The sequence below is a fragment of the Girardinichthys multiradiatus genome, chromosome 2 (assembly GCF_021462225.1).
Source record: "Girardinichthys multiradiatus isolate DD_20200921_A chromosome 2, DD_fGirMul_XY1, whole genome shotgun sequence".
In the NCBI taxonomy this organism is placed as follows: domain Eukaryota; kingdom Metazoa; phylum Chordata; class Actinopteri; order Cyprinodontiformes; family Goodeidae; genus Girardinichthys; species Girardinichthys multiradiatus.
In genome coordinates this window covers 20,893,527-20,906,743 of record NC_061795.1, presented here as the reverse complement: position 1 = coordinate 20,906,743, position 13,217 = coordinate 20,893,527, and the positions used below count along the sequence as shown (strand labels likewise).

General features: G+C 43.5%; 1 protein-coding gene across 4 annotated transcripts in view; it reads right to left on the bottom strand.

Moving 5' to 3' along the window:
• The window catches only part of LOC124881059 (coiled-coil domain-containing protein 136-like), a 47,138-nt gene extending 34,374 nt beyond the window's left edge, over nt 1-12,764 (bottom strand). Inside the window, exon 1 of one of the 4 annotated variants that reach the window (XR_007041526.1) lies at nt 12,431-12,760. Coding sequence is in view for 1 of the 4 variants with exons in the window: in XM_047386552.1 (XP_047242508.1) it covers nt 12,431-12,482 (52 nt within the window). In the remaining 3 variants the exon portion in view is untranslated. Of the gene's footprint in view, nt 1-12,298; nt 12,321-12,365 lie in introns of those variants that run through there. The other 3 variants (XM_047386552.1, XM_047386560.1, XM_047386567.1) reach the window with 3 other exon arrangements.
• Nucleotides 12,765-13,217: the final 453 nt, after the last annotated feature.

The following is a 13,217-nucleotide window of genomic DNA, read 5'->3' as shown; positions in this document are numbered from 1 at the left end:
TGGCCCCTAATAAAGGGCCCCCGATTCCATACTCCTGGAGCACCCCCCACAGGGCATCAGGACGGACACAGTCGAATGCCTTCTCCAGGTCCACAAAACACATGTGAACCGGTTGGGCAAACTCCCATGAACCCTCGAGCACCCTGTAGAGGGTATAGAGCTGGTCCAGTGTTCCACGGCCGGGACGAAAACCACACTGCTCCTCCTGAAGCCGAGGTTCGACTATCGGTCGGACTATCCTCTCCAATACCCTGGCGTAGGCCTTACCAGGGAGGCTGAGGAGTGTGATCCCCCTGTAGTTGGAACACACCCTCCGGTCCCTGACCGCCACGCAATGTTGAAGAGGCGTGTCAACCATGACAGCCCTACAACATCCAGAGACTTGAGGTACTCAGGGCGGATCTCATCCACCCCCGAAGCCTTGCCACCGCGGAGCTTTTTAACCACCTCGGTGACTTCAGCCTGGGTGATGAAAGAGTCCAACCCCGAGTCCCCAGCCTCTGTTTCCACCACAGAATGCGTGATGGCAGGATTGAGGAGATCCTCAAAGTACTCCTTCCACCGCCCGATAATGTCCTCAGTCGAGGTCAGTAGTCTCCCACCCCCATTATAAACAGTGTTGGTGAAGCACTGCTTCCCCCTCCTGAGGCGCCGGATGGTTTGCCAGAATTGCTTCGAGGCCAACCGGTAGTCCTTCTCCATGGCCTCACCAAACTCCTCCCAGGCCCGAGTTTTTGCCTCTGCCACAGCCCGGGCCGCAGCACGCTTGGCCTCACGGTACCCGTCAGCCGCCTCAGGAGTCCCACAAGCCAACCACAGCCGATAGGACTCCTTCTTCAGCTTGACAGCATCCCTTACTGCCGGTGTCCACCACCAGGTTCTGGGATTGCCGCCGCGACAGGCACCGCAGACCTTACGGCAGCTACGGGCAGCAGCATCGACAATAGATGCGGAGAACATGGTCCACTCGGACTCTATGTCTCCAACATCTGGTCGAAGCTCTCCCGGAGGTGGGAGTTGAATACATCCCTGGCCGAGGGCTCCGCCAGGCGTTCCCAGCAGACCCTCACTATGCGCTTGGGCCTGCCAAGTCTGTCCGGCTTTCTCCTCCTCCAGCGGATCCAACTCACCACCAGATGGTGATCAGTGGACAGCTCAGCCCCTCTCTTCACCCGAGTGTCCAAAACATGCGGCCGAAGGTCTGATGATACGACAACAAAGTCGATCATCGACCTCCTGCCTAGGGTGTCCTGGTGCCAAGTGCACTGATGGACACCCTTATGTTTGAACATGGTGTTCGTTATGGACAATCCATGACTAGCACAGAAGTCCAATAACAAAACACCACTCGGATTCAGATCGGGGAGGCCATTCCTCCCGATCACGCCTCTCTAGGTGTTACTGTCGTTCCCCACGCGGGCGTTGAAGTCCCCCAGCAGAATAATGGAGTCCCCGGGAGGGGCACTATCCAGCACCCCCGACAGGGACCCCAAGAAGGCCGGGTACTTTGCACTACCACTCGGCCCGTAGGCTGAAATGATAGTCAGAGACCTCTCCCCAACCCGAAGGCGCAGGGATACGACCTTCTCATCCACTGGGGTAAACCCCAACTTGAGATGGCTGAGCTGGGGGGCAACCAGCAAACCCACACCAGCCCGCCGCCTCTCCCCGTGGGCCACTCCAGAGTAGAAGAGAGTCCAACCCCTCTCAAGGAGATGGGTTCCAGAGCCCACGCTGTGCGTGGAGGCGAGCCCGACTATTTCTAGTCGATATCTCTCGACGTCCCGCACAAGCTCAGGCTCCTTCCCCCCCAGCGAGGTGACATTCCACGTCCCTAGAGCCAGCCTAAGCATCCGGGGATCGGGCCGCTGAGGTCTCCACCTTCGTCCGCCACCCAATCCTCTTTGCACCGGTCCCTCATGGTTCCCCCTGCCAGTGATGGGCCCACTGGGGGATGGCCTCACGTCTCTCGTTCGGGTTTGGCCCGGCCGGGTCCCGCGAGGAGCAACCCGGCCACCAGGCGCTGTCCGACGAGTCCCGACCCCAGGCCTGGCTCCAGGGTGGGACCCCGGCTCCGCCGTACCGGGCGACGTCACGTGCCTCGATATTTTGTTTTTCATGAGGGATTCTTGAACCACTCTTTGTCTGACCCATCACCTAGAGCCTGTTTGCCATGGGAGACCCTACCAGGGGCATTTAGGCCCCAGACAACATAGCCTCTAGGATCATTTGAGGACTCAAACCCCTCCACCACGTTAAGGTGGTGGTTCAAATCTGAAAGGTGTGGTGTGTATTTACGTTTAGCCCCTTTTCATGAGATTCACCCAAATAAATCCAGTGTTGAAAGAATACCATAGGAAGTCCCATTTAAAGTTTGATTGACATAGCAAATATGCAGAAGAACATGCTCTAGTCAGATGCAAAATTCTATGTGCGGAAGAAAACTAACCCTTCACATCATTCTAAATACACCATCCCCATCATGAAGCATGGGGTTGGAAGCATCATGCTTTGGGGATGCTTTTTTTTTGTTGCAGCGGCAGAGAGGCTGGTCAAAGCTGATGTGAAGATGGATGGAACTAAATACAGGGTAATCCTGGTAGAAAACCTGTTAGATGTTGCAAAAAACTCAAGAGTGAGGTGGTGTTTCACCTTCCAGCAGAACAATGGCCCTAAATATACAGCTAAAGCTAAGGCAGAATGGCCCGGTTAAAGACTAGACCTACATATTCAATTTAGACACATTGTGTTGGTCTATCACATAAGATCCCAATAAAATACATTAGTATTTGTGGTTGTAACCTTACACAACGTGGAACGATTCAAGGGGTGTGAATACTTTTGCAAGGAATCATATATAAATAAAGTTTCATTTCACTATCTAAGAACGCTACCTCACCTCACCTTGAGAGTGAAAGTCGAATTGGCTGTGGTCACAACTGTGAAGCCTGCGCTGCTGGTCTTAGGTTACGCCACGATCGCGTTAGACATGGACACAGCACGCATACAGGAGCAGGGACGGACAGCGCAGTCATCTCAGCAGCTCCAGGCAGAGGACAGCTTTATCTGTCCCTGACACATTCCCTCCTAATCGCATTGCAGCAGAACACATTCACCACATTGGAGCAAACAATGTATCACTTTAGAAAAGACGGAAATCATGCAGGTCAAGTGCTTTCTCTAGGCATCTTAAAATACCTGTCTGAAATTACATTTGCACATTAATGAGGCAACACGGCCTCTTTGTTTTGTGTCTGATTGGGCGCTCAGTGCTGGAGCAGCTAACGTAATGGAATTTGCACTTTGCAAATTTGAATAGAAAAGCAAAAATTTGGCAAACAAAGGCGTGCAGTGAAAGGGAGGGATGTGACGCATACAGACGAGCTGTTCAGAGAGGAAGGTGTAATTCTGCTGCTGTCATGCACAGCGCAAATAAAATGTTTATATTAACTATTCTGACAGGAAATGTCCATATGAAGTTTTTTTTAGTTACTTACAATAAATCTACACATCGCTGCAGACTTGATACCCAAACCCACTCATCCCATTTGGCAAAGTCACTTCCCAAACACTGCATTCTCACTAAACAACAAACCCTCTCACAAAAGCCTGGAGAAGCTTGACAAATGGTCTGAGATGTCAAACCTAAACTCACAAAGAATGTGACCGAGCGTCTCCGAGAAGAAATCACAAGACTCCAACAATCTGGCATTCGAGACCTGCATTATCTCATTGGAATCCCAAACTTTCATGTATTTTATTTTCATTTTATCTCTGCATAAAGCAGTGCATAAAGCAGATTGCATAAAAAAGTGATGATTTCTGGGTGTTGCGCCTTGGAGCTTCTGCAGCTGAACAGAGGCTGGTGGTGTTGGTTTTTGTACAAAATAATAAATGCCTATGTTTTGATGCTAAAAATGTGTCAAATAAATTTTTAAAATTACTGAATGAAATCCAATGTGAGCAACTGCCTTCAGATGTCCAGCTGTAATTTAATCTCAGTAAATACACAGCTGTGCTGTGAAGGCCTCAGAGGTTTGATTATTGCAGTGTGCATATATATTCAACCTCCCCTGGAAGCATATCTTTATAAAACCACCTTTCAGCGCAATTACAGCTACAAGTATTTTTGGGTTAAATTTCTACCAGGGTTGCACCACATGCGTAAAACATGTAACTGTGATATTGCTGCTTAATACAGCAATGACAACTGTGACGAATGGACATGTTCCTGTTTCAATCATCATGATATCCTCACCACTCTCCATACGTTTAGGGCTGAAATCTTTGCTCCTTCTTCTAGGCAATATAAATGCAACATGTCTCAAAACAACATGATGAACACAGACAACTTGAATTAAAGTGTAGTTAAATTATAAACATGGTCTAACTGACAATGATGGACAAAAATTTTATACCAACAGCCCAAACCCATTAGGTTAAGTTTGGGGGTGGAAGTTCACCTTCCTAGCAGGACAGTGACCCTGAGGTTTCATTTTGCCTCTAACAGATTTGTTAATCTTCCCATCAACTCTAACCGGTTTTGCTGTTCTGGTTGATGAAAAGCATTCCAGTACCATGATGCAGCCACCATCATGTTTTGCAAACTGGGATGGTGTTTGTTTAGGGTGTTCCAACAAACAGCATTTTACATGTAGGCCAGAAAGTTCAATTTTGGTCTCTCTTTTCCCCACGTTTGATGTGTATCTACACTGTTTGTGTCGAAAAGCATTTCTTATGGCTCACTTCAACAATGTCTTTCTTCTTGCCATTCATTCCTAAAGAGTGTGTGAAAGACACAACTAATAGTTACCCAGTCATCAGATTCTCCAACCTGAGAGATGGCTCTCCACAGCTCATCCAAAGTTACAATTGGTCTCTTGCAGATGTCGGGAGATGTTTAAGGTTTGGGATATTGTTTCCTCGTGTGACTCTATTTAGGCAACTTCAGAGGAAAGTTGGTTATAATGGTTTTCATTTAAGGATGTCAGTGTAAAAGGGGGGTGGAGATTGAGGCAAGTCACACATTTATGGTTTTTATTTATAAAATCAATTGAAAACCACACATCCTTTTTCTTTCACCTAACACTTATGCACTACGTTGTGGTGATATGTCACAACAAGTTCAGTTTTATGATTATAATGTGACAAAATGTGAAAAAGTTCAAGGAATACCTTTGCAAGGCACACTGAACATGTTACAGGGTCGCAGTGGAAACCAGTCAATGTGAGCCAGGTCCTTTTAAGGCTGTAACTAATTATATATTAAATATGGATGGACATTTCTAGAAGGAAAAATTCTGAACCGAGGAGCTGTCATTTCACCCTAACCTGTTCTGACAGGCTTAATTCTCACTGTTCAGTCTGTATCTCAGAGCCAGGTAAAATATGATCCAAAGCAGGGCGCAAAATACTCTTTAAATACAAGTTTGTACCTTAATCATTTCCCCGACTAAATAAAATCTTACGTCATTGAAGCAAGCGCAACAGTGCGAAAAGCAACAACAGCAGGCTGGAAACTGGAGCTGCGGATTTCACAGGTGTGGCACGATGGAACCTTGTGCTGAAGCATGAAAATATGATTAGACAAGTGTTGGTGTCAGTGGTGTATGTGTGCCACATATGTGTCTAAATCTGTGAATACGCTGTTTGCGGTCATTTCTGTATGCTCATTAACCTCCCTATATTTGTGAATATCCAGAAATTCAACATTAGGGCAAGTGTTTCATTGCAAGAAATGATCTCACATCTAATAAAAAACCATACACAAAACACAGGTCAGCCAAAACATTATGACCTAGAAGTATGGCCTATTTAATAGATGTGTATAAGAGGATATATTACAGGAAGGTTTGTGGACTGGGTGCTTATGAACCTCACTTGCCCCCTACAGATGCCATTGGATCGGTATCTGGGCAGTTTGGAGGCTGGACAAACTCATGCAGCTTTTTTTGTTTTATTAAAGACATTCCTCCGCAGTTTCTGTGGCCCCCACTGCTTTCCTGCTGGGTGTGGGGGCTGCTATTGCAGTGGCATCCATGAGAGTACCAGAATGCAAGTTTTCAAGTAGAACATTGCACTTTTAAAGCTGTACAATTCATAAAAAAAATCTTTTCAGTTTCTCACAAAACAACCACAAACCTTAGTGGGGTTTTTTTTTGGTTTTTTTATTGGGATTTTATGTGATAAACCAAGACAAAGTAGTGCTTCATTGCTAAGTGAAAGAATGAATGATGAACATGGTTTTCAAAAGTTTTTACAAAGAAATACGTTTTTACAAATCTTCAAAAACAGAGAACCCCAAAAACTTTGCCTTGCATTTGTATTCTCCACATCCCCTTTTACTTTGTAGAACCACCTTTTGCTGCAAGCACAGCTGCAAGTCTTTTGAAGTATGTTTCTACCAGTTTAGCACATCTACACAGCATGTTTTGTTCATTCGTCTTAGTTGTAGCTTAAACTCAGTCAGATTAGATTAAAAGCATCTGTAAACAGCAATTTTTGGAAAGTATTTCTACAGATTCTCATTTGGATTTAGGTCTAAACTTTAAATAGGCCTTTTTGAAGTATGAAAATGCTTTGATTTAAACCATTCCACTGTAACATTCTGCTGGAAGGTGAACATCCACCCCAGCCTGAAGGCTCTTACAGCCTCTAACAGGTTTTCTTTCAGGATTACCCTCTTTGTATCATCCATCTTTCCATCAGTTCCCACCACCATTTTCCATAGAGGGTGGAATGTACTTTAGGTGATGTAAAGTTTTACTTTCCTGCCACACATAGTGCTTTGCAAAAAAGCCAAAAACATTCAGATTTGATCTGATCAGAGAATTGTTTTCATATATTTCCTGTGGCCAGGGCTTGGCTTGTTGCAAACTGCAACCAGGACATCTCATTGCTTTCTTTTAAAATTGTCTTCTTGACGCTGTTCCATGAGGCCATATCTGTGGACTGCAGGACTAATATTTGTCCAGAATCTCCCACACCAGCTGTGGATGTTTGTAGCTCCTCTACAGTTACCATGGGCATCTTTGCTCTTCTCTGATCAGGATTGTGCCATACCCTTGTTATTTTCAGATGATCTCTGTAAGATATTCACATTTTGGGAAATTGTGTGATAACCTAAGCCAGCTTTACTAATAAGGTGACTTCTAAAAGTAGTTGTTTGAAGCAATTTTTATTTTGGGTATCAGAGTAAAGGGGCTGGATACAAATGCACAACGCATTTAATTTTCTTATTTGTAAAAATTTTGAAAACAATCAAATTTACGTTCGCTTTACATGTGCTGCTTTGTGTTTGTTCTTTCACATAAAATTCCTATAAAATTATTTGTATATTGTTTTAAACTGACAAATAAGTGAAAGTTTAAGTGGTAGGAATATTTTTGCATGACCCCTGATGATTTGTGCATGTTATAAGCAACCAGCATGTTAATCATGGGTATACATGTGCTGTATGTCAGTGTAGGAGGTCATGCATAATGCACACCTCTACCTCCTGCCCCTGACAACAGCCCTGTTTTCTCTGACATCGTAGCATTTCCTCTGCACTGCCTCACTTCCTCAGCAACACAAAATACAGAGAAGGGATTTTGGGGTGGGGGTGGGGGGGGAGTGCTTGTCACTCCCATTCACAAGTGAGTGAATGGGAGTGACAAGCATAGATAATAAGAAACATGCAAGGATAAAAAGCCCCGATTTAAATCAGGGGTCCACATGCTGCTCCCCTCACTATTAAACTGTAATCAGGAGCAGCCATGTACTCAGGTTCATCCCCACTGTGACCCCTGCAAACCAGCAACAAAAGCAACGTCTCCATGGTAATTCAGCAGAGTTTTTGTTCACAGGTAGGTGTACCATGGAACATTTCTCTGTCATTTAAGGCATTTTTTCTTTTTTTTTTTTTTTTGTTCGCACCACATATCCTAAGTGATCGAATCGGGAGCCAGTTCACTATGGTCAACACTGCAGGAGATTTGCTGACTCTAAAGATTAGTGAGCAGCTGAAAGTAAGGGTGGAGGTCCAAGGAGGTTAATGTGATATTGTCTCCATGTCTTTTTTGTCCTTAAGCCTGAGAACTCTGGGGAGAGCGAGGAACAACAGTAACAAGAGAGAAAGGAAAAGCCACACACATTCATAAGTTGACTTATTTAGGCACTGTGTGAGTTATATAAATAAAAAAATCCATGTTAGGGAAAGTGGGTCAATGCAAGAGAAAGATGTTGCACAATGTTCCACAATTTGGCCTCATTAGAATGAACTAGCAGGAAAATTGTGTGGGTCTGGGTGATTTTATGCAGGGAATGTGTTTTTAGAGGAATGTGTGCGTTTTGTGCGTCTGTTCCCTAATCCATTAGGAGATATGAATAGCAGGAAAGAACAAAGCATGAAAACAAGTGATGCAGCAATAATCCATTGGATCATAAGTCAACCAATCCCTCCTGATAACAATCTCTCTGCAAGGTTTTACGTCGCTTCACAGTCGCAGTGAAGCAGCAAAATTTGAAAGAATAAAGCATTTATGGGTGAGGAAGGGTGCACTAATGATACCTCTACAATGCCAGGCACTTTTTCCGAGAGGCTGGAAAAATGTGAAATCAGCAGAAAGGAGTTGCATGAGTTCCAGAACTTTCCCAGTTCACTTGAGAGCTTCAACAATTCTCCCATTATGGAACAAAGCAAGAACAAGACATATGGCTGAGTTTATCAGAGTGTTTTGAAAATTTTTTTTAAAGGAAGCGCAGCAAGAAAAATAAATATGTCAGCATCTTTCCTAGTAAACAGATTTCTAATAGATCTATTCATGTGAAATTCCCACAAAACAAGTAACAACCCAATTAATCAACACAGACAGATAAAACAAGTCTATAAATTAAGTCATGTGTAATTAAGTAGAATGATACAAAGAATAAATATGGAAGACATAAAGGAATTTAGAAAAGGCCAAGAAAATAGCTGAGATTAGTCAGTATTTAGAAAGCAATCTTGCCTCCTTTTACTGCCTATTACTATCGGCTGATTTAGACCTAATTGATGGCCTATAAAACGTTTCTCATTTCCAAAGTGGTCACGATGGGTAAAAGCAAAGAGCAATCTCAAAATCTTTAAAACATTATAGTTGCAAAATTTTAGGGATGTCATTGGTGACAGGACAGAAGCATATTGGATTTTTTCCATGAGAGCAATAAGTAATGTACAAACCGTCACTTACTGCACAATACTCCACTGCTGAATTAAAAGCATGGTAAGCTCTTTTAAAGTTTGCTGCAGAACTTTTTGAACAGGCCAGCCAGAATAAGCCAGATGAATTTGGTTAAGTGAGATCAACATTGAATACTTTGGATATCTTTACAAACAAAACAAAAAAGACTTTTCTACTAAGTACTTTATTAATTTCAGTAAGAGTGTTCAATACGGGGCCACTCCACTTTCTTACACATTTCCCAATTAATAATCAAAACTGCAACTCTGGATATGTGTGAATTACTTAGGTTGTTACCAGCATCTGGTATGAATTTCATGTCAATAGCCTTAATCAGACATTACTGAGAAAAACTATATTCAATACTTTTTTTCCCCACTGTAAGGAGAAGGAGATCCGTTTAAAAACAGATTCCAAATAAGTCGGTCCAGAGAAAGAGGGACCTGGGAAAAGGCTGAAAAGCATGCATGATTTGTTATTCTTTGTTGAATCTCTCAGAGATTTCCCACATTCACAAAGTTTTTCTAAGGCCGCACACTGCACTGTTTATTAATTCCACAGAGCCTCAGAGGATTCCTGTTTAAGTGTCTTTGAAAAGTTTCACTGCGCATGAGGGAACTTTTGCACCGTGAGCGCCGAACACTGGAGAAAAGCCACGTGGGCCGAGGACACAGTCAGGTGGAAAAGGGTTTGTACGTGAGTGCATGGGCGTACATGTGTCGGTGTGTGTGTGTGGGCGCCAAAGAGAGCAGAGGATGGCAGCGGTTACGGAGGGAGAAGAAGGAATTGAGTGGGAAGGCAGAGAGAGAAAAGCTTGGCAGGTCATGCAAGTGGGAGGACCAGCAGAGGATGATGTTTTTAGACAGTTTGCAAATGTCAGCCACACATCTGATGATGTTTTATTGATTAGTGACACCATTTGTTTGTGTAAAACCTTCTGTATTTTCCTTTTGGTGCATGTGGATTGAGGAGCATTTGTTTCCACATGGATGAGGGAATCATTCCGAGCATAAAAGAAAAACAAGGAAAATCCCCTCTTTTGATGACTGACGTCTAGCTACAAATGACCTCAAATTTCACATTAAGCAATTGTAAATACTAGCCGTCACTCGGTCCACTTTATGCTTGCTTGACGCCTGCTGTTATTATAGTGAAACAATCAGGACAGTTATTACTGAAGAACACACACTTGCCATCACTACACGCTGAATTTCCTATGATAACAGCAGGCCTCAGGCTATGATGAAAGGAAAGAGGTCCCTGGAGTTACGATAACAGGAACAAGTTTGTTTGGGAGGAAGAAATTTCTCCAGAGACAGCATCCATGCATTATGATGGTCAATACACAGCCTTCAGCAGTGTATTAAACAACATTACTGAGTATACAAAGGATTCAATAAGTCTATATTATACATTTCAGACCTTTCAAACACTCCAGTTTGTTTCTTCATTTAGATTAAATGTCTACAGGAAGGTCTTGTCTGGGCTAGTGTGGTTTATTTACTTTCTCACTTACTGCTTTTTAGACCTAACAAATTAGAGTTTTATCCCAAAGAACATAGAAAATGTGTATTCTTTTCTGTTGATGAGAACTTTTGACTGAAGTAAAATAACTTTAAGGTTAAAAATTACAGGATTTTAAGGTTAAACGGTCTGAAAACCTTTGAAACTGTGAGAAGAATATTAAATCTGGCTTTATCCTATATTCTGCTTTCTGGTCTGGAAATCCATAAAGGTTTGTTCATTAGCGATACAGTTTAAATATTATTTAATATGTATGGAATCATACAGTTGCAGAAGACATTTATACAGTGATTACATTAAATTGTTTCACATTTTTCACCTTGCACCCACAATATTCAATGTGTTTTATTTGAATTTAGTGTGATAGAAAAGTAGCACATATCTGTGGAGTGTAAAAAAATATATATATATGGATTGGGATCTTTTTACATATAAAAATCTGAAAAAAATGGCATGCATTTCTATCTAGTCCCATTTTACTCTGGTACCTCTAAATAAAATCAATTGTCATTCAGAGGTTCACTAATCATCAGCCACTCAGCGTAAATACAGCTGGGAAGGGCTCAGATGATTTTCTTTTTTTTTTTAAAGATTAGTGAACAGAGCAGAGAGGTCAGAGAGAAAGCACTCTAGAAAGAACGATAAGATGATCAAACATTGTCCCAAACTTTAAACATCTCAGATAGGACTCTTCAGTCCACTATCCAAAAATAACACAGTACATCAGCCTGAACACATCATCCCAATGGTGATGATTGGTGGCGGCTGCATCATGCTGTGGGGATGCTTTTCTTCCGCAGGGAAATTGAAGCTGGTCCTGTTCTAACTGGACAATTACTCCAAACAAACTTGTTTAAAATCAGTTATCCTTTTCCTTCCACCTCTAACTTATGTGCTACCATGTGGTGGTCTAGCAGACCAAATCCCACAAAATAGACTGAAGCGTTTGACAAAATATGAAAAAGTTGTACATTTTTTTAAGGCACTGCATATATGACTTATCTATGTTTAAGATTTAATCCTGTTTACATGCAGAGGGAGTCCTCTAAAGTTCAGCTTAAGGGCACAGCTTCGCAGGAAGCCTGGACCCGGGCGGACCGGCAGGCCTCTAGACCTGTGCTTCTCTCTGAGTCCTCTCCACACTCAATAACATCCTCAAAGCAGAGTCTCACGCAGGGCAGCAGGGTCCGCACAACCATTCAAAACATGCTAAACAAGATTCTTCCTTGTTTGGACACACACAGACACACACACATGCATAGATAACATTCCAGAGATTTCCTGAGAACACAGTACGGATTTAGAAAATAGATATGTGTTTATTTGTAGCAACGCTCAGCGGGATAAAGAAAACAGACAATTGTCAGCCTGAGAATAACATATGCTCCTCATGAAAAAGAGCCAACACTGGGCCTACATTGTTTCCTGCTATTGGCCGGCAGCCATGCATCACCTCACAGCGTGCTGTCTCCATCAAATATCTGCATATGCCCATATCTGACCCCCCAGTGCCCACTCCTCGGTCACTTCATAATGACAACAATCATCCCCCTGTCTTAGCGCATGATCACCTCTGTCCAGCTCCTGCTCGCCCCTGGAGTAACACTTCCTCAGTTGAAATAAACATCAAGCCGTTACCTTTTATTCTCCTGATCCTACGTGATCTGCAAAAAAACAACGCTGACTAAACGAGCTGCACCGACCTGTAGAGTCCAAAGCCTCTTCTATGAGTGGAGGCAAGCGCAGTCCATCCATATCGCCCTCCTCTGGAGAACACGAGTGGGCGACAGAGGGTCAGAGGACTCGCCCACCTCCACTGCTGCAGCTGCTGCCGCAGGTAGACAAACACACGGAAAGTACCGAGCTGCGCGGAGTCAAGTGGCTGGCTCACACAGAAAAACAGAGCTGAGCGGTGTTTGTGTTCCCCGGGAGGATCTGGGAGGATCCAGGGAGCTGAAGGCTGAGCGCTGGAGCGTGGGAGAGATGCCGAGAGGACAGAGGGGAGGAGCAGAGAGGAGGGAAGGATGCTGTTTTGCCAGACGGTCCCTCCCTCTCTCTTTCGCTCTTCCTGTCTGCATGGTGGACTCGCTGTTCACCACAGCAGCAGTTTTTCTTTCGACTTCATCCCTCTTTCTAGTGTTTTTTGCTCCTGTCACACTCCTCCTACTTTCAAGGATGCACGCAACATACTCAGAAATACAGCTTCATCCATTCATCATAGCACTGGGATAAGGCCCATAAATCAAGATGAACGTTTCTAATGGTTTCCATACATCAGGATCAGATGAGACTAGACAGAAATAAATCCCAATCAAATATCAGCATTATTGGCAAAATTCTTTTATGGGACGAAATTCTGATTATGTTTTAATGATTTCAAGAGTGGCTCGTGTAGATGTGAAAATATGGTGACAATCTGCAGGAAAAGGTGAGGCTGAAGGAGGATCTGCTCTGTTCTCGTATACTGGGTGTATCGGATTAATATGCCTA